Source organism: Ursus maritimus, unplaced genomic scaffold (genome assembly GCF_017311325.1).
Source record: "Ursus maritimus isolate PB19 unplaced genomic scaffold, ASM1731132v1 scaffold_15, whole genome shotgun sequence".
Lineage (NCBI taxonomy): Eukaryota > Metazoa > Chordata > Mammalia > Carnivora > Ursidae > Ursus > Ursus maritimus.
This window is the reverse complement of record NW_024423897.1, coordinates 63,059,792-63,084,604: the sequence shown is the minus strand read 5'-3', so window position 1 is coordinate 63,084,604 and position 24,813 is coordinate 63,059,792. Positions and strand designations below refer to the sequence as shown.

Here is a 24,813-nt window from a genome sequence, read left to right as displayed (position 1 = left end):
GGTGGGGGGGGCCAGGGCGGGTCTAGCGGGTCAGTGGGTTTTCCTTTATTTAAAAAAAAATTATTTAAAGATTTATTTATTTGAGAGAGAGAGCTTTGGTGGGGGAGAGGCAGAGGGAGAGGGAGACAAGCAGACTTCCACCCTGCCGATGGGGGTGTGTGCCCTACTTGGGACTCCATCCCAGGACCCTGAGATCATGACCTGAGCAGAAATAGAGAGCCCTGCGCTCACCTGGCTAAGCCTTCCAGATGACCCACCTGGATTTCTTTTACCCCTAAATAAGGTGGTTTAGGTTGGCTTTTTAAAGATTCTTGACCCAGGAGCCTTCCTTCCTGGGAAAGCGCACCCTCCCCTCTCTGTTCCTAGACTCTGCTCTTTCTGTGCTGCGGAATTTCGTGTGTATGTTCATGGAGTATATTGGTCGCTAGTTTTCTGTTTGTCCTATTTTACTCTGGTTTTGGCATCAGGGTAAAGCTGAGTCCCTGAAATAAGTTGGGAAGTGTGCTTCCTCATCTGTTTTCTAGAAGAGGTAGAATTGGTGCTGATTCTTCCTTGATGAAATTTTCCACTGAAACTATATGGGCCTGGAAAGTTCTGTATTTGAAACTTTTAAATTACAAATTTAGTTTATCTGTTATAAGATTTCTTAATATCAATTTCTTCTTGGGTGAGTGAATTATGGTTGGGATTTGTAAAATTGATTCTTTTCATATTAGTTGTTGAATTTATGTGTATAGAGTTGTTTATAGTACTCCCTTATTAGCCTGTTCATGTCTTGGGGTCCATCCTGATATCCTTCTTCCATTCTCGGTATTGGTCATATCTTTTTTAGACTTGGTAGAGGTTTGTGAACTGTATTAATCTTTTCAGTGAGTCACCTTTCGGTTTGATGGAGTTTTCTCCATTGTGTTTGTAGATTCAAATTTTTTTGATTCTTCTCTTTATTATTTTCTTCTTTTGTGCTCAATTTGCATTTATTTTACTCTCGTTTTTTTTGGGGGGAGGGGTGGAGAGAGAGGGAGAGAGAGAGGGTGGGGGGGGGTGCAGAGAGAGAATCTTAAGCAGGCTACATACCCAGTGCAGAGCCTCACTTGGGGCTCAGTCCCACCACCCTGAGATCATGACCTGAGCCAAAACCCAAGAGTCTGATGCTCAACCGACTGAGCCACCCAGGCGCCCCTTAATGGCCGCTTATTGAGTGTGCCACGCAGAGGCATGTGGTACATAGAGGATGACTGTGCCCTCGTGTGTAACTGGCATGGACTAGTCAGGTTAGCTAACCAGTGGGCTTCTGATTGTGATCCCTGAGTGGAAGCTATGCAGGCAATGGAGTTGAGCAGCCAGGAGTCAAAATAAGAGCCCAGCAAGGAGGGTGTTGCTGGGGGGAGAGGGTTTGAGGGAAGATGCAGAGGGGTGGGGGCAGGGCAAGGGCTCAGAGACCTTTTGGAGGTAAACAAGCTGAAACCTTAAATGCAATTTTTCTTTAATATCACTATTCAAAGTTTGAATGAATTGCATTATTTTTGTGACTTTTTCAGATTCTGAGGTTGCTATAGCTCAGTTTTATTGATTTATTAATAATTTATTAATTATTAATTAATTATTAATTTATTAATAATTTATTCCCACTGAAAAGTAAGGTTGAAGTCTCGTAATTTTCTATTCTTAGCTGAACTTCAGTCATTATCTATTCCTGGAACTTACCAAGAAAAGATTACTCACCTAGGAACTTCTTTGATGAATTTGACAGGTCTAAAATCTTTAGACCTCTCACGGAACTCCTTGGTGAGTCTAGAGGTAAGTTTTAAGTTTGTTTCTTAAAAGAAAATTTATTGCTATCAGTGGCAGTGGAAAGAACATTTATAGTAAAAACTGCGGTCTGTTTTATACCTATGTTTACATGTGGGCTGTACACTTAACCCTGGTTACAAGTGCTGTGGTGGTGTTCTTGTACATCTCGTTACGTCTTTAAACTACTTTGACAACCAGAGTCGTATCTCTGATGAAGACGGTTGTATCTTTGCCCAAAAGACTAGTGTGTGTGCTGGTCACTGTCCATCCTTCACCCACATTCTGCACTTCACATCTGTGTATAGTCTGACTCCTGGTGGCCTCAAAGCCTTGAGTGACAGAGCCATGAGTGCAGGGCTTCCTGCAGCGCTCCTGACGTGGCGGACAATGGGTCCTGGTAAGCAAGGAAGAAATCACCCAGGTGATGGCAGCTGGGAAAGTTGTGTAAACATTGCTCATGACTCCATGGAGAAGAGGTTCCTGTCTCCCTTTATAGAGAGAGCCACTGACGCGGGGTTGGGAGCCTGCTCAGGGTCACCTGTGAGTCTCAGTCCAGCCTCCACCCAGTGCCGGCTGACCTCTTGTCCTGCTCGGCTGTTCCTCGTCTGTTCAGGGAGAGCAGTAACGGCTCTACTCTGTCGGCTTGTGTGCAGATTCAATGAGGTGGTGAGGACGCGGTAGATACAGGCTGTCCTCAGTGCCGTTAGGACATTTCGCACCTGCACGGCTGTTTCGTGTGTGTGAGATGTGGAGCCTCCCGCGTGGAACACATCTCTCTTTGTGCTCTTCCTGGCAGCGGCATGTGGCCATGGCAAGTGCATTTGTGAAGTTGGTCTCGGTTTGTGTTGATGGCCCGTCTCCCTGTTTGTAGAAGTGTGAGCTAACCCTGCGTTTTGTCCTGCTGACAGGGCATCCAGTACCTGACTGCGTTGCAAAGTCTCAATCTCTACTACAACAGCATCTCCTCGTTGGCAGAAGTGCTGCGGCTCCACTCCTTGACGGAACTCACGGACCTGGACTTCCGGCTGAACCCTGTGGTGAAAAAGGAGTCTGATTACCGCCTCTTTGTTGTGCACACGCTCCCGAAGCTCAGGCGGCTGGGTGAGCGCCACAGCCGTGCTCACATCCTTGCTCGCGGGAGCGCCGAGGTGTTCTGTGCTCTCTACTCCTCTGCTTGAGTCCCTGGGTCTCATGGGATGAGTCTTGTGGGAGCGTTGCCTGGAAGGAGGGCGGGGGGCTCTGGCCACAGACACCTGCCGAGGAAGGCCACCAGCACAGGTGTGGGCCAGGCTGCTCTGTCACTTTCTGGCTGATTGGCTTGGACATATTCTCTGAACGTCGGGTGCCGTTTCCTTGCGTGACCCCCTGGGCTTCATCTCAGGCTCAGCTAGGCAGTTGGATTCTACCTGGTTTCACATCCACCTGGACGGATAGATACAGGAAGAGAAGTTCATGTGTCATACCCTCCCCCAGGTGATAGGGATGGGAGAGTGTGAGGTTCTGTTGGCAGGTATAGCAGCCCACTGGCTTAGTAACCCATGTCCCTAAAAGAAACAGATCTTTGTGTCAGGCTCACAGGCCAAGCTTCCAGGGTGCCCACCAGCCATGCCCAGCTGGGAGGGTCATGCTTAGGGAAGCCCTAGCGGCACCTTCCCACCCACCTCCCTGGCTACCAGGGTGCCCAGCAGCCATGCCCGGTTGGGAGGTCGTGCTTAGGGAAGCCCTAGCGGCACCTTCCCACCCACCTCCCTGGCTGCCAGGGTGCACACCAGCCGTGCCCAGCTGGGAGGGTCGTGCTTAGGGAAGCCCTAGTGGCACCTTCCCACCCGCCTCCCTGGCTGCCGGGAGTTGTTTTCGTCATGAGCATTGTGGCTGGTGGCAGTGCCAGTGCTCACCTCGTGTTGCACTTCCAGTGAGAGAGCTGGAGTATGAGCCCAAGGGCATGCTGAGCATGGAGAAGGAGGGGGCTTGGAGCCTTGTACCCTCAGTCCTCCCTGTGAAGGGGGGTAGTAAGTGCCAAGTAGTGGCGGTTTGGGCACATCTCCTTGAAGGGCAGTGTTGTTCTGTGTCCTCAGTGATCACAGTGTGTCCTCAATCCCGAGGGCCAGTTCACTGTTTGGGGAGGCTGGGGGCATTCAGTGTCTCCATCTCCTGGGTGCTGACCTAACGAAACCGAAATACAACCCAAATCACAGCAACACTTGTCAGGGAAGACGGTCCCCTGTCCTTCCGTGTGGTAGATACTGAGCTGTGGGCGTACTGTAGCTACTGGCCTGGCAGCATCCATGTTTTACATCTCTCGGCTGTGAGTACCTTGCTGCACGAGTATGTGCTGGCTTACCTCCCCGTGCCCCCTCTCCCCTCTCCACTGGTGGACCGTAGGCTCTGGGGAGCCTGGCTGCTCTGCTGGGCTGCACCTGCCTGGGCCTGGGGATAGGGGTGGGCTGTGGGTATCAGTGACCAACCCCCATTGGTACACTGATTAGTTTCAAGTCTACTTAGAATGTCAATGTTTAATTTTAATTTTCAGATGTTTTGGAGGAGTATGGGATGGTGTTCTTCCTTGACTGTTTAAGTTATCAACAGTTGAATTTGGCTCTTTTTCAGAAGCATTATAGTCCATATTATGGGAAAATCTTGCCATCTTCTGTCTTAAATCATTACTTTCCCTTTGTTATAGAGGTTTTAGATTCAGAATCTTATAGTGTTTGTGTGGAGAGGGACATAAGAAAGAGGAGCAGAGGGAGAGGGAGAAGCAGGCTCCCCACTGAGCAGAGAGCCCAACGTGGGGCTTGATCCCAGAACCCGGAGATCATGACCTGAGCCAAAGGCAGACGCTTAACCGACTGAGCCACCCAGGTGCCCCCAAAGCATTGGCTTTTGATGTTGGGAACCATCTTAACCCTCAGATATTCTGAGGGAAGACCCAGGAGTAAGAACTAAGTAGAGGCCTTCTGGGGCCCCGGGCGCACACATGGGAACAGTTGAAACTTCGGATGTGAGGATGCAAACACTAGGCCCAAACACATGGCCACGACATCCTCTCTTTAGCATGTTAAGGGTTCTTTTCCACAGAGACATCTCAGATGTGCTCAGTATGGTTCAAGAACCTCATGGGGCACCCAGAATGTGCGTTAAAGAAGGCAGTGCTGAGAAGGAAGTGCCCATGTGAGTCGCGTGTGTATTTCTGCCCCAAAGTAGTATCTGAGGAGTAGCTTTCTGTGAGCCGGCCAGCCCTCTTGGAATCCGTACTCGGCATCTCTGGGAAACCAAGTGTAGCCACCTCAGCCCAGCATTCCTTTCCTGGGTCTGCCCAGTGCTTATGGGGGACTCCTGTGGCAATGCCAGCCCCAGGGATGGAAGGTCCCTGAACAAGTGGTGGCAGTCCTGCTCATGTGCAGTTGGCTGCAGGGGCACCTTCATTCCTATGGGGAAGGTGGTGTGCTTCAAGGGTGCTAGGAGGTGCCCCTGTGGGGCTTGGTCATCGGGGGCCTGTCACCTGTTTCATGATGACATTTGCTAATTTCTCGCATTTTCTCCCCAGATGACCGTCCTGTGAGAGAGAGCGAGCGGAAAGCATCCCGGCTGCATTTTGCATCGGAGGAATCACTCACCTCAAAACAGAGCTTCCCAGCTGTTTTCAGAGTTGGAAGGTATGAGCACAAGTGGTATTTGAACATTGAGAGGAGCTGTTCAGACCTGCCTGTTGATGGAACATTTACCTAAAAGATAGAGACTTCTCTGTGTGCTGATTGTCACTGGGAGGGGAGCCCTGCAGGGGAGGAAAGGGAATGCTCAGATGCCAGCAGGGGCTCAAGGGGACGGTGGGGTGGAGTCTCTTTCCCCCTGTGGTCCATGTTTTCCATAGTTATTTTTTAATATTAAAATGTTTATTAAAGTGACACATGTAAAATCAAATAGCGTGAGAGGCTTGTGATGAGAAGTCATGGCTCCTTGTCCCCTCCTCAGCCCAGTCCTCAGAGGCAGCCACCTTCTCTTCTGTAGTGTTTCTGCTTGCAAGTTCTGTTTGAGTTACTTTCTCATCTCCAAACAATACAAACACATCACCTTTAGTGGGTGAGAGCACTTTAAGCAGCAGCTGACTGCTGCCACAGGCCCTGCCTCCCTGACCCCAGCAGTACAGTCCGTGGAATATGATCCTTCCCGTGTTCTCTGCTCAGTGTCCTGTGGCCAGCGCTGGCTCTGCCGTATGCAGTTGGGCTGTGGGGGTGGGCACTTTTGCCGGCCTGTGCCCCACTTCCAAGCCACCTCCCAGCCCTTGTCAGCTGCACTGTTACGTGTAACTGTGAACTGTGGAGCTTGGAAGTATTTAAATGGGTTCTGAAACCCGTGAAGTGTCTTCACGGTTTGCAGGTTGGTTTTAAAGGGCAGTGTTGACCTTGCTTGTAGTGTGCTAGGGTTATCTACCTTTGTACGCCATTTTGTTTTGTCTGAAGCTTTTAATGGTTTTCTTTTTGTATTTTATGCCTTAGCTCATCTTAAAATTCCTCTAATGTAGGGGTTGACGAATTCTTTTTTGAAAAGGGCTGCAGAGTGAATATTTTTCGTTCTGTGGACCGTATGATCTCTTTCTCAGCTTTTGAACGCTGCCTTTGTAGCATGAAAGCGTCATAGGTGATACTTAAACAAATGACTGTGTTCCCATAAAACTTTATTTACAAAAACAGGCAGTGGGCTAGATTTGACCTGTGGCCATTCTTTGCCAGTGTCTGTTCTGATGTCTCAGGATCAATTCCAAATCCTTAGAATCTCCTGTTCCCTCAGATCCCCTTTAGCTCCCCCCTTCCCTTACTTCCCCTTTCAAACTAGATTAATTACTGTGTAGGCAGCCGTTCCCAGTACCCTGTGCAATGGTCTAGATGTGTGTGGCCCCCCAAATTCCTATGTTGAAATCCTAACCCCTAGGTGATGGTGCTAGGAGGTGGGGCCTCTGGGAGGTGATTAAGTCATAAAGGTGGAGCCTCATGAATGGGCTTGGTGGCTGTAGACAAAACCCACAGAGCTTCCCCGCCCCTTCCTCCATGTGAGATTATGAGTCAGGTAGTGTCAGACCTCTGACTTTGTTCTTCTTCAATATTTTGTTGGCTGTCTCGGTCTTTTGCCTCTCTCTATAAATTATCAGTTTGTTGATATCCATAAAATACCTTGATGGGATTTTGACTGGGATTGCAGTGACTTACAGATTGAGTTGGGAAGAACTGACACCTTGACAATATTGAGTCTTCGTCTCTATGAGCATAGTGTATCTGTCCACTTATTTAGTTCTTCTTTGATTTCACTTATCAGAGGTTTGTAGTTTTCTTCAAATAGATCTTGTACATGTGTTGTTAGATTATACCTAATAGGTCATTTTTTGGATGCTAGTGTAAATAGTACTGTCCTGTTTCATTTCACATGTCACTTGTTCATTATTGGTGTGTAGGAAGGGGTTGGCTTTTGTATGTTAACCTTGTGTATTAGTTTCCTAAGCTGATATAACAAAGTACCACAGACTGGGTGGCTTAAAATAACAGAAATTTGTTGTCTCACAGTAAGGTTAGAAGGCTGCAATCAAGATGTTGGGGGGTTGAGTCTTTGTGGAGTCTGTGGGGGAGAATCCATCCCATGACTCTTCTGGTGGCTTGCTGGAAATCTGTGGTGTTCTTTGGCTTGCAGATGTATCTCACCAGTGCTCTGTCTTCACATGGCTGTCTTCTTTTTCCCTGTGTCTTTTCACAAAATCTCTCCTTTTGGCATGCTTGTTTTTGTATCGTAGTTTCCCCAAAAGATACCAGTCAGGTTGGATTAGGGGCTCAATCTAATCTCATACGAACTTGATGACCTCTGTGAAGACCCCATTTCCAAATAAGATCACGTTCTGAGGTACAGGGTGTTGGGACTTCATATCTTTTGGAGGGGGGGACACAGTGTGACTCATAACTCCTTGTATTTTGCAGCCTTATTTTGCAGGAGGTTTTTTTTTTTTTTCTTGTTTTTGGTTGATTCTTGGTTATTTTCTACATAGGCAATCATGTATCTATGACAAAGACAACTTTATTTCTTCCTTCTCAATCCATATACCTTTTATTTCCTTTTCTTGTCTTATTTCATTAGCTGGGACTTCCAGTATGATGTTTAAAAAAAGGAATGAGAGGGAACTCCTTTGCCTTGTCCTAATCTTAGCAAGCAAGTGACTAGTTTCTCATCACTAAGTGGGAGGTTAGCTACAGGTTTTCATAGATATTCTTTATCTCGTTGAGGAGTTCCCCTCTATTCCTAGTTTGCTGATCATTGTTATCATGAGTGGATGTTGGATTTTGTCAAATGCTTTTGGTGTCCATTGATATGAGGATATGAGTTTTCTTCTTTAGTCTTTTGATGTGATGATTGCACTGATTGATTTTCAAATGTTGAACCAGCCTTGCATACCTGGAATAAATCCCACTTGGTTGGGGTTTGTAATTCTTTTTGTACATTGTTGGATACAATTTGCTAGTATTTTTTTGAGGATATTTGCATCTGTGTTCATGAGAGCTATTGGTCTGTAGTTTCCTTGCATGTTAAAATAAGGCTAGCCACATGGAATGAGTTAGGAAGTATTCTCTCTGCTTCTGTCTTCTGGAAAAGATTATAGAAAATTGCTATAATTTTTTTCTTTAAATGTTTGATGGAATTCATCAGTGAACCCATCTGGACCTGGCATTTTAGAGGGTTATTAATTATTAATTCAATGTCTTTAATATATATAAGTCTGTTCAGATTATCCATTTCTCCTAGTGTGAATTTTGGTAGAATGTGTGTTTCTAGGAACTGGTCTGTTTCATTAGATTATCAAATTTGTGGGCATAGTATTCATATCCTTTTAACATTCCTGGGATCTGTCATCACGATCCCTCTTTTTCTTCTGATATTAGTAATTTGTGTCTTTTTTTTCCTTAATTAACCTGGCATAGAGGTTTTTCAATTTTATTTTTAAAGAACTGGCTTTTAGTTTTGTTGATTTTTCTCTGTTCATTTCCTGTTTTCAGTTTCATTAATTGCTGTTCTAGTTTTTATTATTTCTTTTCTTCTTACTTTGGATTTAATTTGCTCTTCTTTTTCTAATTCCTAAGGTGGAAGCATGGATTATTGATTGTAGATTTTACTATTTTCCTAATATATGCATTCATTGCTATGAATTACATTCCAAATAGTGTTTTCACTGCATCCCACAAGCCTTGATAAGGTGTGTTTTCATTTTCATTTAATTCAAAATATTTTTAAATTTCTCTAGAGATATCTTCTTTGACTCATGCCATGTTGTTATCTAGGAATTTGCTCTTTAATCTCCAAGTATTTGGGATTTTCCAGTTCTCTTTCTGGTATCTATTACTAGGTTAATTTTGCTTTGGTCTGAGAGCAGATAGTCTATGAATTCTCCTCTTTTAAGTTTAAGATGTGTTTTATGGCTCACAGTGTGACTTACCTAGGTGAATGTTCCATGAAGCTGGAGAAGAATGTGTAATCCATTTTTGGGTGAAGTGGTCTATAGATGTCAGTATGTCCAGTTGATTGATGGTGCTGTTGAGTTCAACTGTGTCCTTACTGATTGTCTGCCACCTGGGTCTGTCCATTCCTGATACAGGGGTGCTGGAGTCTCCAGTCTCCAGTGCACTCATCTGTTTCTCCTTATAGTTCTGTCAGTTTTTGCCTCGTGTATTTTGGTGCTGTGTTGTTGGGTGCATACAGGTTAAGAGTATTACTGTCTTCTTGGAGATTTGATTCCCCTATCTTTATGTAATGCCTCTCTTATTCCTGATAACTTTCCTTGCTTTGAAGTATCTCCATCTGAAATTAATGTAGCTTTTCCTGCTTTCTTTTGAATAGTATCAGCATAATATATTTGTTTTTAACCCTTAACATTTTTTTTTTAAAGATTTTATTTATTTATTTGAGAGAGAGAGAGCACCAGTGAGAGCACAAGCAGGGGGAGCAGGTGAGGGAGAGGAAGAAGCAGACTCCCCACTGAGCAGGGAGGCTGATGTGGGGCTCGATCTCAGGACCCCAAGATCATGACCTGAGCCAAAGGCAGCTGCTTAATCGACTGAGCCACCCAGGCGCCCCTAACCCTTTACTTTTTATCCATTTATGTCTTTATATTTAAAATGGGTTTCTTGTAGACGACATGTAGTTGGATCTTGTTTTTTTGATCCATGTGGACTCTCTTTTAATTGGAATGTTTAGACCATTGATGTTTAAAGTGGTTATTGATAGAGTTGGATTTATATCTATCATGTTCATTTCTGGTTTTTTTGTTCCTCTTCTTGTCTTCTGCTCTGTTTCTTCCTTTTGTGGTTCCAAAAGAGTGTGTTATACCATTCCGTTTTCTCTCCTTTGTTAGCATATCAGTTATAATTATATTTTTACCTTTTTTAGTGGTTGCCCTAGAATATGAGGTAGACCTTTACAACTAATTCTAGTCCACTTTCAATACCATCGCAGTGCTCCATGGGTAGTGGCAATATCTCATAATAACAAACATTCTTCATTCCACCGTCCTGTCCCTTGTATTACAGGTGCTGTCATTCAGTTCATTGATGCATAAGTTATGATCATGCACGTAATATGTGGATACTCATCATCAAATACACTGTTGCTGTCATCTGTTAGATCAATTAAGAATGAGATAAAATAAAAATTTTTATTTTATTCCTTCTCCAGTGTTCTTCCTTTCTATATAGATCTGAGTTTCTGACCTGTATCATTCTTCTCTCTAAAGAACTTCTTTTAACATTTCTTATAAGACAGGTCTACTGGCAACACATTCCAATAATTTCTCTTTATCTGAGAAAGTCTTTATTTCTCCTTCACTTTTTCTTTTTTTTAAGATTTTACTTATTTATTTGACAGAGAGAATGAGAGCACAAGCAGGGGGAGCAGCAGGCTCCCCCCTGAGCAGGGAGCCCGATGTGGGGCTTGATCCCAGGACCCTGGGATCATGACCTGAGCCGAAGGCAGACACTTAACCAACTGAGCTACCCAGGCGTCCCTCTCCACTTTTGAGGGATAATCTTGCAAGATAGCAAATTCTAGCAAGATAGCAAATTCTATCGTGGTAGTTTTTTCTCTCAGCGATTTAAATACTTTCTTCTTGTGTTGCTTGCGTGGTTTCTGAGGAGGAGTCAGATGTAGTTCTTGTGTTTGCTCCTCTGCACATAAAGGGTTTTTCCCTTTGGCTTATTTCAGCATTTTTTTTCTTTTTCTTTGATTTTCTCCAGTGTGAATATGATATTCCTTGACGTAAATTTTGGGTGTTTATTCTGCTAGTGTTCTCTGAGCTTCCTGGATCTGTGATTTGTGTCTGACATTGAGGAAATTTTCAGACTTTAAGTATGTTTTAGGTTTCTTTTTCTCTTTCTGATGTTCTCATTAAGCATGTGTCACACCTTGTGGTTGTCCCTCAGTTCTGGGTTTTCTACTGTAGGTTTTTTCAGTCTTTTTCTCTCTTTGTTTTCCAGTTTTGGAGGATTGTACTGAGCTAGCCTCAGGCTCAGAGATTCTTCTGTCGGCTGTGTCCAGGCTACTGATGAGTCCATCAGAGACTTTCTTCATTTCTCTTACAGTGCATTTGATCTCTAGCATTTCTTTTGGAGTCTTTCTTAGGATTTCCATCTCTCTGCTTGGATTTCCCACGTGCTCTTGTACGTTGCTTGCTTTTTCTGTTAGATCTCTTGACGTTATTACATATGGTTGTTTTAATCCTTCTGATAATGCCAGCATTTCTGCCATATCTGAGTTCTAATGCTTGCTCTTCTTTTTCAAGATTGTTTGGCCATTTGGAGTTCCTTGGGAGTCCAAATGCATTTTAGGATGTGTTTTTCTATTTCTGTGAACGCTGTCATTGGGATTTTGATAGGTATTCACTGATTCTGTATGAAGCTTTGGGGAGTACTGACATTTTACCAATGTTAAGTCTTCCAGTCCATGAAGATGGGATGTGTTTCTATTTATTTATGTCTTCTTTAATTTCTTCCAGCAATATTTTGTAGTTTATTTGTCCTTGACAGTCTCAAACTCTGTCCCAGAGTTTAGAGCTCAGAGAGCCTACCTGGTATACAGCCTCAGGACGCAGAGGTGACTTGGAGACCCATGAGACAGAACGTGTCAGGTGTCAGGTTTCTGTGGGCAGACCTAGAAAGAGAACCCAAGTCCCCCTCCCTCTGCGGTGAGTTGGAAAATTCTCAGCAGTAGAAAGTAGTGAATAGTGTTGACTGCTTAAAGTATGATCAGATACGGTAAAACCAACACTCATAGTATGTGATTGAATATTATCTTGAAGAAATTTCTTAAGCTGCCTGTGTTGGAAATGAACCCCTTAGTGTGTGTTCACCTTCATGTGGGGGGTTGCTATTGGTAGGGATGTCGTATCATAAAACACCTCCTATTCAGTCAGTATGGAGAGATTGTCCCTGAATGTACAGGTAGATGTTTGGAACACCATATCCTTCAACTTTTTTGACATGTGTCACATGGTGGATATGCTAGGAAGAGAGCATGCTAGGGGCTTTCTGGAACTTTCTTGAATGGAGCCTGCCGGGTTCTGTACCCTGTTCGGATGGCACGGCGACATCACATCAGCACCTGTCCTAGGACGTCCGTGCTGACTTCTTTAGTAGAGGCGCTGGGAGCCGTTTTCTGCCGTGCACCAGCTCCTCCTCCCTGGAGACCTCGTGGCCGTGCTGGCAGGGTCCTCGTCTTCCTTCACAGGGTCTGTGTGCACTGGCGCGGGATGCTGGCTTGAGCGACAGCACTGAGTTTGCTTTTCCTTGCAGACCATGCCACTCTAGGGCCCTGTGCGCTGACCCCTCGGCCAGGAAGTGCTTGGTCATGGATGCGGATGACGAGGCGGTCCTGAACCTCATTGCTGAGTGCGAGTGGGACTTGAGCAACCCTCCTGGGAGCACAAGTTCCAGCCAGAGGGAGCGAGAGGCCGACCTCCGTAGTTCCCAAGGTAGGCTGCTACTCCACCACAGGGGCGCAGTGGGCCCAGCCTGCGCGGGGGTGCTTGTCATTCCTGGCCTCCTGACACACAGCTGTGCTTTCCGGAAAACGCCTTTACCTGCAGAATTCTCGTGACGTCTCTGTGAACTTGTAAATACTAGTAGTTTGGATTATAGAATTGGGACAGATAATGTCAGCATAATTGAGTATGTAGTTCTGCGTGGTTGTTCAAACTGTGTCCTTCCTCAGAGCGACTACAATTTTGCTTACAGGGGAGACCCAAAAGGTCAGAGCAGACGAGGAGGTAAAGTGTCCTGTGGCTGGTGACACTGGTGTCTGTCCTCGTCATGAGGGGGTGGTCACTTAGCTTAGGAGACGCTGAGCACTCAGCCTGCCAGGTTCGGAACTTTAGACGGACAAGGGTGTTGGAAAGTGTTTGCAGCGTGTGGATTTCTTCACAGGCTTTGCTCGGGGCCTCTGTTTTCCACCAAGACTGTGTATGTGCTACAACTCCGTTTCTTCTTCTGTTTTGAGTTTCTGAGAAATCTTCCTGAAGACAACAGCAGGTTGAGCCATCAATTTGGGCTGAAATCCCAGGATTCACCTGCGGGCACGAGGACATCTGCCCTGTGGGTGTCCTCACCAGCTCGGTGTGGTCAGTCTTTTCAGGTCTGGCTCCTCTGAGAGCACATTAGTGGTTCCTCGTGGTTCTCATGCACCCTTCTCTGAGGACCGGTGATGAGACATTTCCGTCAAGTCTGCTCCCCTCCTGTTTTCTCTCCTTGGTATGGGGTCATAAGAGTTCTTTCTCTGTGGTTTTCTTCGGACAAGCCCTTCCTCAGATGTACGTGCCACAGACTCCGCACTCTCTGGCTGCCCTTTGTGCGCCTGCCAGCGCTTCGGGGGCAGAGGCTCTCGATCAAGTCCGGGTTGTCAATTCTGTTCCCAGTATGGTTTGTACTTTTGGGTGTCCTTTTTGTTTACAAGCAGTCTTTGTCTGCCCCACGCTTGTGAAGACTGTCTTCTCATTCCGTAACTGTGGCGCATCTGTTGGTTCAGTTGACTTGAGTCTCTCTCTGGATTCCGGATGGTGTTTTGTCCCCTGTCGTGTCTCTGTGCCGGCACCGCGCTGTCCTCGTTCCCCAGCTGTGCAGTCAGTGCTGAAGCCGGGCGGTCGGTCCGGTGCGTGGCTCTGTCTGCAGCGGCTGCTGGAGTCACTGCAGGGTTGGCTGGGGCGAATCAACCCGCAGTCGCCTTTTCCTTATGTAACCGTGTCCTTGGTAGCTGTCATACACTAATCAGAAGGTGAAGGTGGAATTTCTGATGAAATAAAACTTTCAACATGTTTTTTAATAAAATAGAACCCAGACATCTGTTGAGTCCTCAGTCAGTACAGCACCAGTGTGGGGATTCCGTAAAGAAGGGCCATGAGAAGAGGAAAGGTGGCTCTCGAGGGTGTGGTCCAGAAAAGAGGCTTCAGAGCCAGTACTGCGGGGAGCTCCCGCCACAGTGTGGACAGCACGTGCACTTTACCCCCCACCCAGGTAAGCAGTCTCACTCTTGCCGTCCTGTACAACCTCTTACAGTCTCTTACAAGCCTGTGTAATTCCCCAATTCTAGGTTTTTACTCCCTTCTCTTTGTTGTACGTGATTTTGTCAAGAACACAGTCATTGGTTGATTCATTTGTTAAGGTTATTAGCTCAGTTTTATCACTTTTGGGTGGATTTTCCGTGTGTGTGTGTGTGTGTGTGTGCACACGTGTGCGCGTGCACACCTTTTGAAATGACAGTACTGGTCACTGCGGCCAGAGAACTTGGTCTGCTGAGGGCTGTGTTCCGCCCTCCCTTACAGATTCCACAGACACTGAGGACTCCGACCTTTCTCAGAAGTCAAGTTTGTCAGCACAAAAGGTGTTAAATCCATTGCCTGCCCCTGAAAAGTACAGGAAGCGAAGAATGCCTGGTGGGAGATTCCAGGCACCTGCAGACCAGGAGTGTCTGAGACACCTGGAGAGGCCCAACGCGTCCTCGAGCCCCGAGGAGACTCTGAGCAGGCAGAGTGGCTCGGAGGGCAGGAGCGAAAGGACCTTGTCTCGCTCAGAGGTATCGGAGCCTGAGGAGGAGGGGCCCCGCAGCAGGAGTGGCACCGGAGAGGTGAGTGGGAGAGCCGAGCAGGACTGGATGGGGAGGCAGGGGGCTGCTGAGCCCTGCCGTGCTCCCTCTCCCACCCCTGTGCTCACCGGTCCTCAGCTGGAGAAGCTTCTACACGGGTTTCTCCCCAGCACTTGCTACCTCTTGGTCTGTTGGAAGTGTGTTCCCAGGCTCCACGCCCCTTCCCGCCACGCTTGGCACTTTGAGGCGAGAGTGTAGGCACAGGCGAGGGGCAGTTGCACTGTGCTTTCTCAGAGGTGGAATCCATCATCTTGGCCAGGGAACCATCAGGGGTCCTGTTGTGAGGGAGTCCTGCATATGCATCCTCTGGTTTTCCAAAGGACTCGTCCTGGGTAGGGATTGAGAATCCTCCCACCCTCTGAGTGAGCCTCAGCCACATGGGTGATGACTCTGTTGCCTTTGTCACTGGCTTTGCTGTAGAAGGAGGCACAGAGTGGTGGGAATCGGGGCAGACCTTGGACGGGCACAGGAGAGCAGACTGTGGCACGGGGCTCTGCCCCACGCTGGTTTGGCAGACATGAGGAGCTGGCCTCCCGTGTGGTTGGCTAGGGGAGTGATTTTGCTTCCTGTGGTTGGTCCTGAGTTGCAAACAGGGAGAAAAATAAGGGCAACTCTCACTTAACTGATCAAGTTCTGGCCGCTGGACCAATTGTTACAGAGGTCATGGTTTGGCGCCCTGGCTGGTTGCTGTAGATGATTGGCTGGCTTCTGGGCTTGGTTGCTGTGGGTCGTGGGTCAGAAGGCTGCTCTTAAAGAAGGTCTGGTCATTGTTTGTATGGACAATCTCTCACTGTGTGGATTGAGGGAAAGAAGAAGAATGAGGATATGTTTGAGATAGGAACGTGCCTGGGCCTTTCCTGTGCCCTGGCCTGGCTTCACTCACCAAGGATGGACATCACCAGGTGCAGAGCCTTGCGCAGAGAACTCGTACGCTTGCTCTGGGGCCGGGACTTTGCAGGAGGGGACGCTGCCTCGTCTTGGGGCTGCGGCATGGTGATCACCCTCTCACAGTGGGCACTGCCCTTTACCCCTCAGGTGGGCGACGGAAGAAGCTTGAGTGAGCACACTGAGGACCCTGGCTCTGTCGCCCGTGCCTGAGGACAGGTGTCCAGATACAGCTTCTGATGGAGGTGGTGTGTGCCAGGCGCTCACTCGGATGCTCTCAGCCTTAGCTTGTTGGGGCGGGCAGCCAGGCCTTAGTGTTTTCATGCTGCCCACCCCCAGCGTGACCTTGGTCAGAGCTGTGCTCACTTGCCAGGCCTGCTCCTGGTCCAGGGCTTGGGGTAGGCAGTGGTGGCAGGAGGGGAGGAGCTGTCCCCACTGAAGTGTCTTTACCTGCCTTGCCTCATTTCAGGGTCTCTGGCTCTTCAGAAGTTCCTTAGTAGAAAAGCCCCATGGAGGTTAGCTAACTGCGGAGCACTAGGCGGGGCCCTCCCCAGCCTTCTGCTTGGAGCTCCTTCCTAGCCTGCGTCCCAGCTCTGGTGATTGGCCCGGAGACAGATGTGAGCTTCTACGCCCTCCCTCATCAAATCCCCAGACCCTTGGAAAGTGGGCAGGAGAGAAGAGGTCATCCCCCTTTCTTTGATAATTTTTTGGAATTGGTAAAGTAACTTCTAAAAGGAGGAAAAGAGAGAGACGTTGATGTGCATGTTGACGTAGCACTGGTGTGGTGGGCCCTGGGTGGGGCCGTGGTGGTTGCGCCTGGCAGCCCTTTAGCCCACATCATCCTGGCCTGAGCACCATCTGGTCCGGTGTGTGACTTCATTACATTCAGGGCTTTCCGGGTGCCAGTGACCATTCAGGCCGAGACTGGCTCCGATGGGTCTCCAGCCTCCAGGAGTCCCGGTGGACTGGTTCAAGAGGGCCCAGAACAGGCCCCTGTGGGAGTTGCCACAGCCTTGGAGCTTAAACTGTGATGTGGGTTTCATGACTGTCACATGCGATGTGACACCTTCTGGTGCATCCTTTAGCTGTTCCTCCTGGTGTAGGGATGTCACCAGGGTCCCACGTCCTTGTGCCACCCCTGCAGCCTTGTGAAGTCTGGATGGCCCATGGTACACCTCTCTGTGGGACAAGGGCGTCAGCAGGATGCATGGAGGGTGCAAGCATGCCTGTGGCGGAGGCTTCGCGTCATGCAGTGACTCCTGGTCTCAGCACCTCGGCTCTGTCTCCATTGCAGGTGGCTCCCAGACTGTACTCGGCTGTGCCGCCTGTGGAGAAGGCTGCCCTGGAGGTGGCGCTTCTGGAGGCGCTCCTCGACCTCGTGGACAGGTACTGGAGTGGCTGCAAGTCCCTGCATGGCAACGAGGTGTTCCGGGGTGAGTCAGGAGGGGTGGTCCACTCAGACCCGCACTCGGGCCGCCCTCCAGGCAGCATTCTGTGAGCATGTGCCGTTCTCCTGCTGAGCTCTGGCCCCCGCACTTTGCTGGCTCCTCCCCATTGGCTGTCAGTGTCCCCACTGCATTGCATGGAGCATCCTGACGGCCTTCCTCAAAGCAACTGGTGGCTTCCACGGGGTGTGAGGCATGAGGGACGTCATGCAGGCCTGTGGCTGCTGGTTTTCCCACCTACTGGCACTCTGGGGTTTATGGAGATGCCTTGTCACCTGGTTTTGTTGGAGATGCTGGTCACAGATGTTTGACTCTTGTTGCTCTGCTTTGGGTGAAGGTTTGGAAAGATCGAAAAGCTGCCACTATCTCCTTCGCACCCTCTGAACATGTGATCATGTGCAGGGCCCAGGATTTGCTGAGTTTTCACTGGGAATGAGGCCCAGGAGGGTGGGCCCTCCCCAGGGAGGACTTGGCTTTGCTTCTGCCCGTGCCTGGGTGCAGGAGCACACTGCGCACCCCTTCTTCCAGAGCGTGAGACGCTGCGTCCCCAGGTGGCAGGTGTCTCTTTCTCCCATAGCCCAGGGTTCAGCCTTCAGTGTCCCAGTGGGAGCAGGAGCTCGCCAGTCCTTCCTTCCTGCACGCTGTGGGCCCTGCCCGGAGCTGAGCTGTATGCTCAGGGTTGTGGTCCTGCAGCTTCTCCCTTTGGAATCAGGACTCCACAAGAAGCTGGAGCTCCTGGATCCTGATCCCATAAATCTTACCCTCTTTCTCCCAGTTGTGGAGCTACCAAACTGTTTGGGGTCCAGGCTAGGAGCAGGAGCAGGCAGTGCCGTGGAAGAGAGCCTGGCAGGCCACTGGGTCATCCAGCCAAACTGTCCGGTCATGGCCTGCTCTTCAGGGACACCTTGGCTCTAGAATAAAACTGTTTCCCTGTCTCTCCACCTCCCATCTGTGGGAGGATGTACAGAAACCTGAGTGTGGTGGTTTCAGTGGTGTGTGTGTCCCTTGGCCAGTCTCCATGCTGGTCAGTGTTTTTGAGGCATGTGGTTTGTGTTACTCAAAATGTACGAACACGTCATTCTTCTAACATAAATGCCATAATAATATTTGGTTTTTACTCCTAGCTCAGGCAAGACATGTTTTGTCCTCTGTGCAAGAGCTCACAACAACTCAGGGTAGTTCAGCAAGTGTGCGTGAAGAACTTAGCTGCCTTACTCTGGAGAATGAGTCTCTGCAGAAGCGCCTCGCTGAACAGCAGCAGCAGTACCACGTAAAGATGAGCGAGGCGGCGTCGGAACTGAGCAACGCGCAGAGGGAGGTGGTGAGCACGCCTTTGTGTTGTTTCTGCTCTTGCACACGTGGGGTGGGGTCCTTGTTTTGACTTCACAGATAAGGGGAACACTTCCCCGCAGCAGCAGGGCTCCCCACCCCCACCCCCACCCCCAGGCACTGCCTGCCTACGTGGCTCCCAAACCCTACACAGCAGGAGTTTGAAGATAGCAGCGCCCTGCCTCTCCTGTGTGACTGCTGTCTCTTCTGTGAGAGGCTGAGTGGGGGAGAGAGCACAGGTGAAGAAGCTGGGCTTGAGGTGGGATTTTTGTGGCCCCAGTGTTTGCTGGCCCAGGCTGCCTAGACCACTGGTGAGAGAGACTCCACCTAGCAGGGTGATCCTGGGGTCCCTGCTGCTGTCCTGCCTGCACCGGCCGGACAGGCCCAGGATGTGCTGTCGGACCGGAGGGACTTCCTCCACCAGGTGGTGCCCAAGGGCAGCCAGAGCCAGCACAGCTTGGACCCAGCAGCTGAGCGAAGACTCCTGGCTGGGCAGGGCTATCCTGTCCTTCCTAACCTCATGATAAGACCATTACATGTAAATGCCTATGCTAAAAAACCAGAAAGATCTCAAACAACCTAATTTTACGCCTCAAGAAACTAGAAAAAGAAGAGCCAACTAAACCCAAAGTTAGTAGGAGGTAGGAAGGAAAATGTAAACAGAGCAGAAATAAATCAAATAGAATTAGAAAAATAATGGGGAAAAAAACTGAGTTGGGTTTTTGAAAAAAATATACAAAATCCACAAAACCTTAGCTAGACTAAGAAAAAAAGAGAAGACTCAAAATCACAAATGAAAGAGGAGACATCACAGTGGATGCCTCAGAAATAAAAAGGGTTATGAGGGAGTGTTATGAGTGCTCATAAGTGAGCACACTGGACAACCTAGAAGTGGGTAAATTCCTAGAACAGGGGCACCTGGGTGGCTCAGTCGTTAGGCGTCTGCCTTCAGCTCAGGACGTGATCCCGGCGTTCTGGGATTGAGCCCCACATCGGGCTCTTCACTGGGAGCCTGCTTCTCCCTCTCCCACTCCCCATGCTTGTGTTCCCTCTCTCGCTGGCTGTCTCTCTCTCTCTGTCAAATAAATAAATAAAATCTTTAAAAAAAAGAAAAATTCCTAGAACATACATCCTGCCAAGAAATAAAGGGTGAACCTGGGTGGCTCAGTCGGTTAAGTGTCCGACTCTTAGTTTCGGCTCAGGGTCATGAGATCGAGCCCTGTGTTGGGCTCCGTGGTAGGCATGGAGCCTGCTTGGGATTCTTTCTCTTCCTCTCCTTCTCCCCCTTCCCACTGGTCGTGTGTGTGCGTGCCTCCCTCCTTTCTCTCTCTCTCTCAGAAAGAAGAGGAGATAAAGCCTAAACAGACCAATAAGAAATAAGGAAATTAAGCAATAATCAGAAACCTCCCAATAAAGAAAAGCCCAGAACCAGATGGCTTCATGGCTTAATGCTATTGCACATTCAAGGAAGAATTAATACTCCTTCTTAAACTCTTGCAGAAAACAGAAGTACAGGGGATGCTTCCATACCCATACCCATTTTTGAAGCCAGCATCACCCGGGTAGCAAAAAAGCAAAAATACCACAAGAAAACTAGAGGCTGATATTGCTGATGAACATAATTTAAAAATCTACAATAAAATACTAGGAAATCAAATTCAAGAAGGCATCAAAAAAAGTATACACTATCACCAAGTGGGATTTCCCCCTGGAATGCAAGGTTGGTTTGACAAATGCTAATTAATACACCACATAAACAGATTGAAAGATCAAAACCACACCATCATCTCAATAGATGGGAAAAACATTTGACAAAACTCAACACTCCATCCATCATAAAAAGTCTCAACAATATAGGTAGATAAGAAAGTTTCCTCAACACTGTAAAGGTTACTTAGGACAAGGCCACAGCTAATGCGTGATTGGTAGGAGAGAACCAAACCTTGCTTTCTGAGCTAAGAGTCACGACTGGACACAGACATGCACTCCTGTGAGGACTGCTCAGCACAGCACTGGGAGTGGTAGCAAGAGTGCACAGGAAAAGAAGACATCCAAATCAGAAAGGAAGAAGTAATTTCATCTGTTTGCAGAGGACAGGATTGCATGTGTAAAAAAAATCTTAAAGACTCATAACAACAACCACAAAAATGCGTTAGAACTAATAAATTCAGTGAAGTTGCCAGACACAAATCAATATAATAGAAATGACTTGTGTTTCTTTACACCAACAATTGATCTGAAGAGGAAACAATCCTGTTTATGATAGCATCAAAAAGAATAAAATACTTAGGAATACATTTAACCAAGGAGGTTAAAGATTTGAACACTGAGAACTATCACTGGATGAAAGAAATTGAAGACATGAATGGAAGGATATCCCATATTCATGGATTGGAAAATTAATAGTGTTCAAAAGTCAACACTACTGAAGGTAATCTACAGATTCGGTGCAATCCCTGTAAAGATTCCAATGGCATTTTTCACAGAAATTTTAAAAAATTGTAAAATTTATATAACTATTTTTCTTAAAATTTGTATTCTCCTTTTTCTGGTTTCGTGAAAGATCCCCGATAGCCAAATCTGTCTTGAGAAAAAACAAAGTTGGAGGCATCATACTCCCCGATTTCAAATTCTATTATGAAGAAAGCTATAGTAATCGAAACAGTATGGTATCAGCATAAAAACACACATAGATCAATGGAACAGAAGAGAGACCCCAGAAATAACCGTGTACATAAATGGCCATTGTGTACCAAGAATACACGATGGGGAAAGGGTAGTCTCTTTAATAACTGGTGCTGGGAAGACCAGACCCTTAACGCCATCCATAGAAGTCAACTCAAAATGGATTAAAGATTCAAATGTAAGACTTGAAACTGTAGAACTTGTAGGAAAACACAGAGAAAAGCCTCCTTGACAGGGTCTTGGTGATGATTTATTGAATTTGACACAAGTGCATGCAACAAAAGCAAAAACGTGTAAATAAGTGGGACTACATCAAACCAAGAAGCTTCTGCACAGCAGAGGAAGCCATCACCTAAATGGAAAGACAGCCTGTGGGTTGGGAGAAAGTGGTTACCAGGGGCAGGAAGGTGTTGGTAGTCCATGCTGTGGCTGTGGAGGACTGCCTAGGTCCAGGACTGTAGCTGCTCACGCTGTGGTGGGTCTGCGAGTTTGCTGTGAGAGTAGCTTCGAGGTGCTCTGCTCACCAAGAGAAAACGCTTGCTCTGTGCGAGAAGGCACGTTCATCCCCTGGACCGTGCTGAGGTCTATTGGCGCACCCTCGTCTGTAGCAGCTTTCCTGTACAGTGTCCGTCGTCCCTTCAGCCAGTGGAAGTTTCGTTTACCTTGTTAGTCATCCTGGTTGAGTTTTAGTGTGTGGAACTTGTTCGGGGGGCTCCTCGTTGAAAAAGTCAGTACTGACCATCTGTCACGTGGGCTGGAACATCGCAGCCGGCTCAGTCTGGGCAAGTCGTGTAAGCCTGTGTGTGTGTGTGTGTGATCGCTGCCCCGCACGTTACCCCACACCAGCAGCACGTATTACCCACAGCTTGTGTGGGTCGGGAGTCCCAGTGCAGCTGAGCTGTGCCTCTGACTCAGGGTCTTGCCATCACGTTGTCGAGGGGGCCACAGTCCCCTTTGGAGGCTTGATGAAGGTGGGCATCCCCTTGCAGGCTCGCACACAGGCAGCTTGGCTTTGAGCACAGGGGCCTCTCTTTAGGCCGCCAGCTCTGGTCAGAGCCAGAGAGCCCCCGAGCAGAAGGCGGTCCTTCGTTACCTGCTCGAGAGGGATGTGTCCTCGATTGTGTGTGGTGTGGGTCCAGTCAGCAGGTCCACCCCCGTGAGGGGAGGACAGCACGTGAGAGCAGGAGGGCGCACCCTTGGGCCATCTCGGGAGCTGCCTGCCGCAGCCTCTGTATCGGCCGTGTCATTCATAAGGCGGGAACGAGAATAGCCACAGGATTGTTGTGAGACGGGTCTCTGCAACGTCTGAGGTTGTCTGTATTTTATGAGAACCTGCCATCTCAGAGATTCCCCACGAAGCTACTTCTACAGAAAAAGATGAAAAATAAGAACAGTGAAATGATACTGGCAGCCCCTTCTGGTTTTTAGATGCACCATGGACATGTGTGCACACGAGTGGTGAGTACATCCAGAAAGGACTGGAGCCCCGTGAGCCGTCACCATAATCACTGTGCAGGACGTCATTTTTGTGGGACAGTGAGACCCCCCATGAGACACAGCATGGCCTGTTAACCGTGAAAACAAAGGACCACGGCTTTGGGGTTTGGTGCAGATGTGTGGATTACCCCATTTCCCTTATGGTGCTGAGTTTGGGACCAGCGGAATCCAGGCAGACAGGCCCCGGGTGTCTGCTCCGAGCAACGCAGTCTGACGTGGAAAACATGCACAGAGGTGTGGCTCCTTTGCCTCTTGACCACGGGCTGACTGACCCATCCTACAAGCCCTGCCTGGACAAGTGATCCGGAACCCTCGGGCTGCCCCAGGAGCCCTGCTCGCTGCCCTTCTGAGATCCACCCCAGCGACACTGTCAGGAGCTCCTTCTCATGGAGGAAGCCCCTTGTTTCTGAAGGGTCCGCTGCTGATCCCCTTTCCTCCCTGTTATGAAGACGCTGGTTCTGCAGTCGTCTCGTCAGGTCCTGATGCCCAAGACACTGGCCTTGGAGGAGGCCTTGCTCCCGAGCCTTTCCAGTGTGGCTTCCAGCGGTGGTGCCATGCACGTTGGGGCGTGATCAGTCTGCTGCTCCTGCGCCAACCTCCACTGAGACCTTCGTCAGGACGGTGCCCAGCCCCTGCCCTTTCGGAACTCACCACGTTTGGGGAGACAAACCGTCGGCAGCAGTTTCTGTACTGCCCAGAGTGTATGTGCACACAGAGGGGCCGGTGCACTGGGTGGGCTGTCAGCGGGCAGAATGAGCATAGTAGTTTCCTGAGAGCAAGGGCCCTGTCCCCTTGAGACTGAGATGCTCGCTCCCCTAGAGGGGGTGTGCCTGCTGGTTTCTGTGCAGGCGGGGAGCCCCATGCTCTGGGCAGCAGGTGGCTTTGATGGCCCATGTGCCACCAGCTCTCCCAGTGGTCTCTGTGCCTTTCCCTCCCTTTTAATGTCTCATGGTGTGCTGGGCATTGCTGCCACCTCCTTGGGTGGGAAAGGAGCCCACTCTATCTGCAGCTCCCACCTGTGATGGGAATGGCAGGTGTGATTCCATGCGCTTACACACTGAGGACAGGAACAGAATGGGGCTCCTGCAAGGAGGTGCCTGCCTCGGGGGGCGCAAAGCCCTGGGATCTGCCTGTGCTTTTGCCCAAGAAGTGAGCTTAGGGGGACCACTCGGGGCTGGCATGCTTCCTGGCTCTCGTTCCTGCTCCTTGAGAAGGGATGGGGAGCCAGGCTGTGGTGACCACGGGGCCTTCGTGGAGGAGGCAGGGCTCCAGCAGTCAGCACATCTCCCTCACCAGAGATGCTGGGCACACAGCGTGCCCCCGTGTGACCTGTGCTGCCCTTTGTCCCCTCTGAAGGACACTGCTACTCAGCTGGGGGCCACTGATTTCTGTTGTTCACGTTGTGACTTATCGGTTATGATGTATAAAGGAAAACTGATATCTGGTGATCTCAAAAGGGTTCCCTTAATGCCGTGTGTATATCTTAGTGAACCTGACTCGTCTGTTTTAAGTGTGTCATTCTGTGTCCTTAGGATGACTTGAGACAACATTTAGACAAATCTTTGGAGGAGAATAGTAGCTTAAAGGCTCTTTTGTTCAGCATGAAAAAAGAAGCAAAAAATGCAGACGCTGCAGCTACATTAAATGTGCAGATCACTGGTGAGTTTATAGTTTATTTTTTATTTGGTGAAATGTGAGTGTTCAAACCCTCGTTTATAGACTTCATTCTAAGTTACGGTATTCAGAATTCAGGTCCAGTACATGCTGCAAAGTACTGTGAGGTCATCTTGGCTCATGAGCACCGCTCCCGCAGGCTCAGAGCAGAGGCTCCCCAGAGCCTCCGTGGCTGGCCGTGGTGGTGGTGCCGTGGACTGTGGGGACTGCCTCTCGGAGCGTGCACACGGCCACTCCTCTGCTGCCTCCGCCCTCTGGAGCAGGGCGGTGCTTTTTCTCTGTGGTCACTGTTTCTTCCAGATCCCTTTCATCTCCCTCCCTCCGCCGGCTTTACTTCTGTCTTGTCGTTTTACAG

General features: G+C 48.6%; 1 protein-coding gene across 3 annotated transcripts in view; it reads left to right on the top strand.

Annotated features, from left to right (window-relative positions):
• CEP72 (centrosomal protein 72) overlaps positions 1-24,813 on the top strand; it is a 29,386-nt gene that overhangs the window by 477 nt on the left and 4,096 nt on the right. For 2 of the 3 annotated variants that reach the window (XM_040630588.1, XM_040630590.1), the window contains exons 2-10: positions 1,670-1,797; positions 2,700-2,892; positions 5,336-5,444; positions 12,603-12,781; positions 14,133-14,315; positions 14,624-14,925; positions 17,123-17,261; positions 18,398-18,594; positions 24,317-24,443. In XM_040630588.1, coding sequence (XP_040486522.1) covers positions 1,670-1,797; positions 2,700-2,892; positions 5,336-5,444; positions 12,603-12,781; positions 14,133-14,315; positions 14,624-14,925; positions 17,123-17,261; positions 18,398-18,594; positions 24,317-24,443 — 1,557 coding nt within the window. The remainder of the gene's footprint in view (positions 1-1,669; positions 1,798-2,699; positions 2,893-5,335; positions 5,445-12,602; positions 12,782-14,132; positions 14,316-14,623; positions 14,926-17,122; positions 17,262-18,397; positions 18,595-24,316; positions 24,444-24,813) is intronic. The other variant, XM_040630589.1, reaches the window with a different exon arrangement.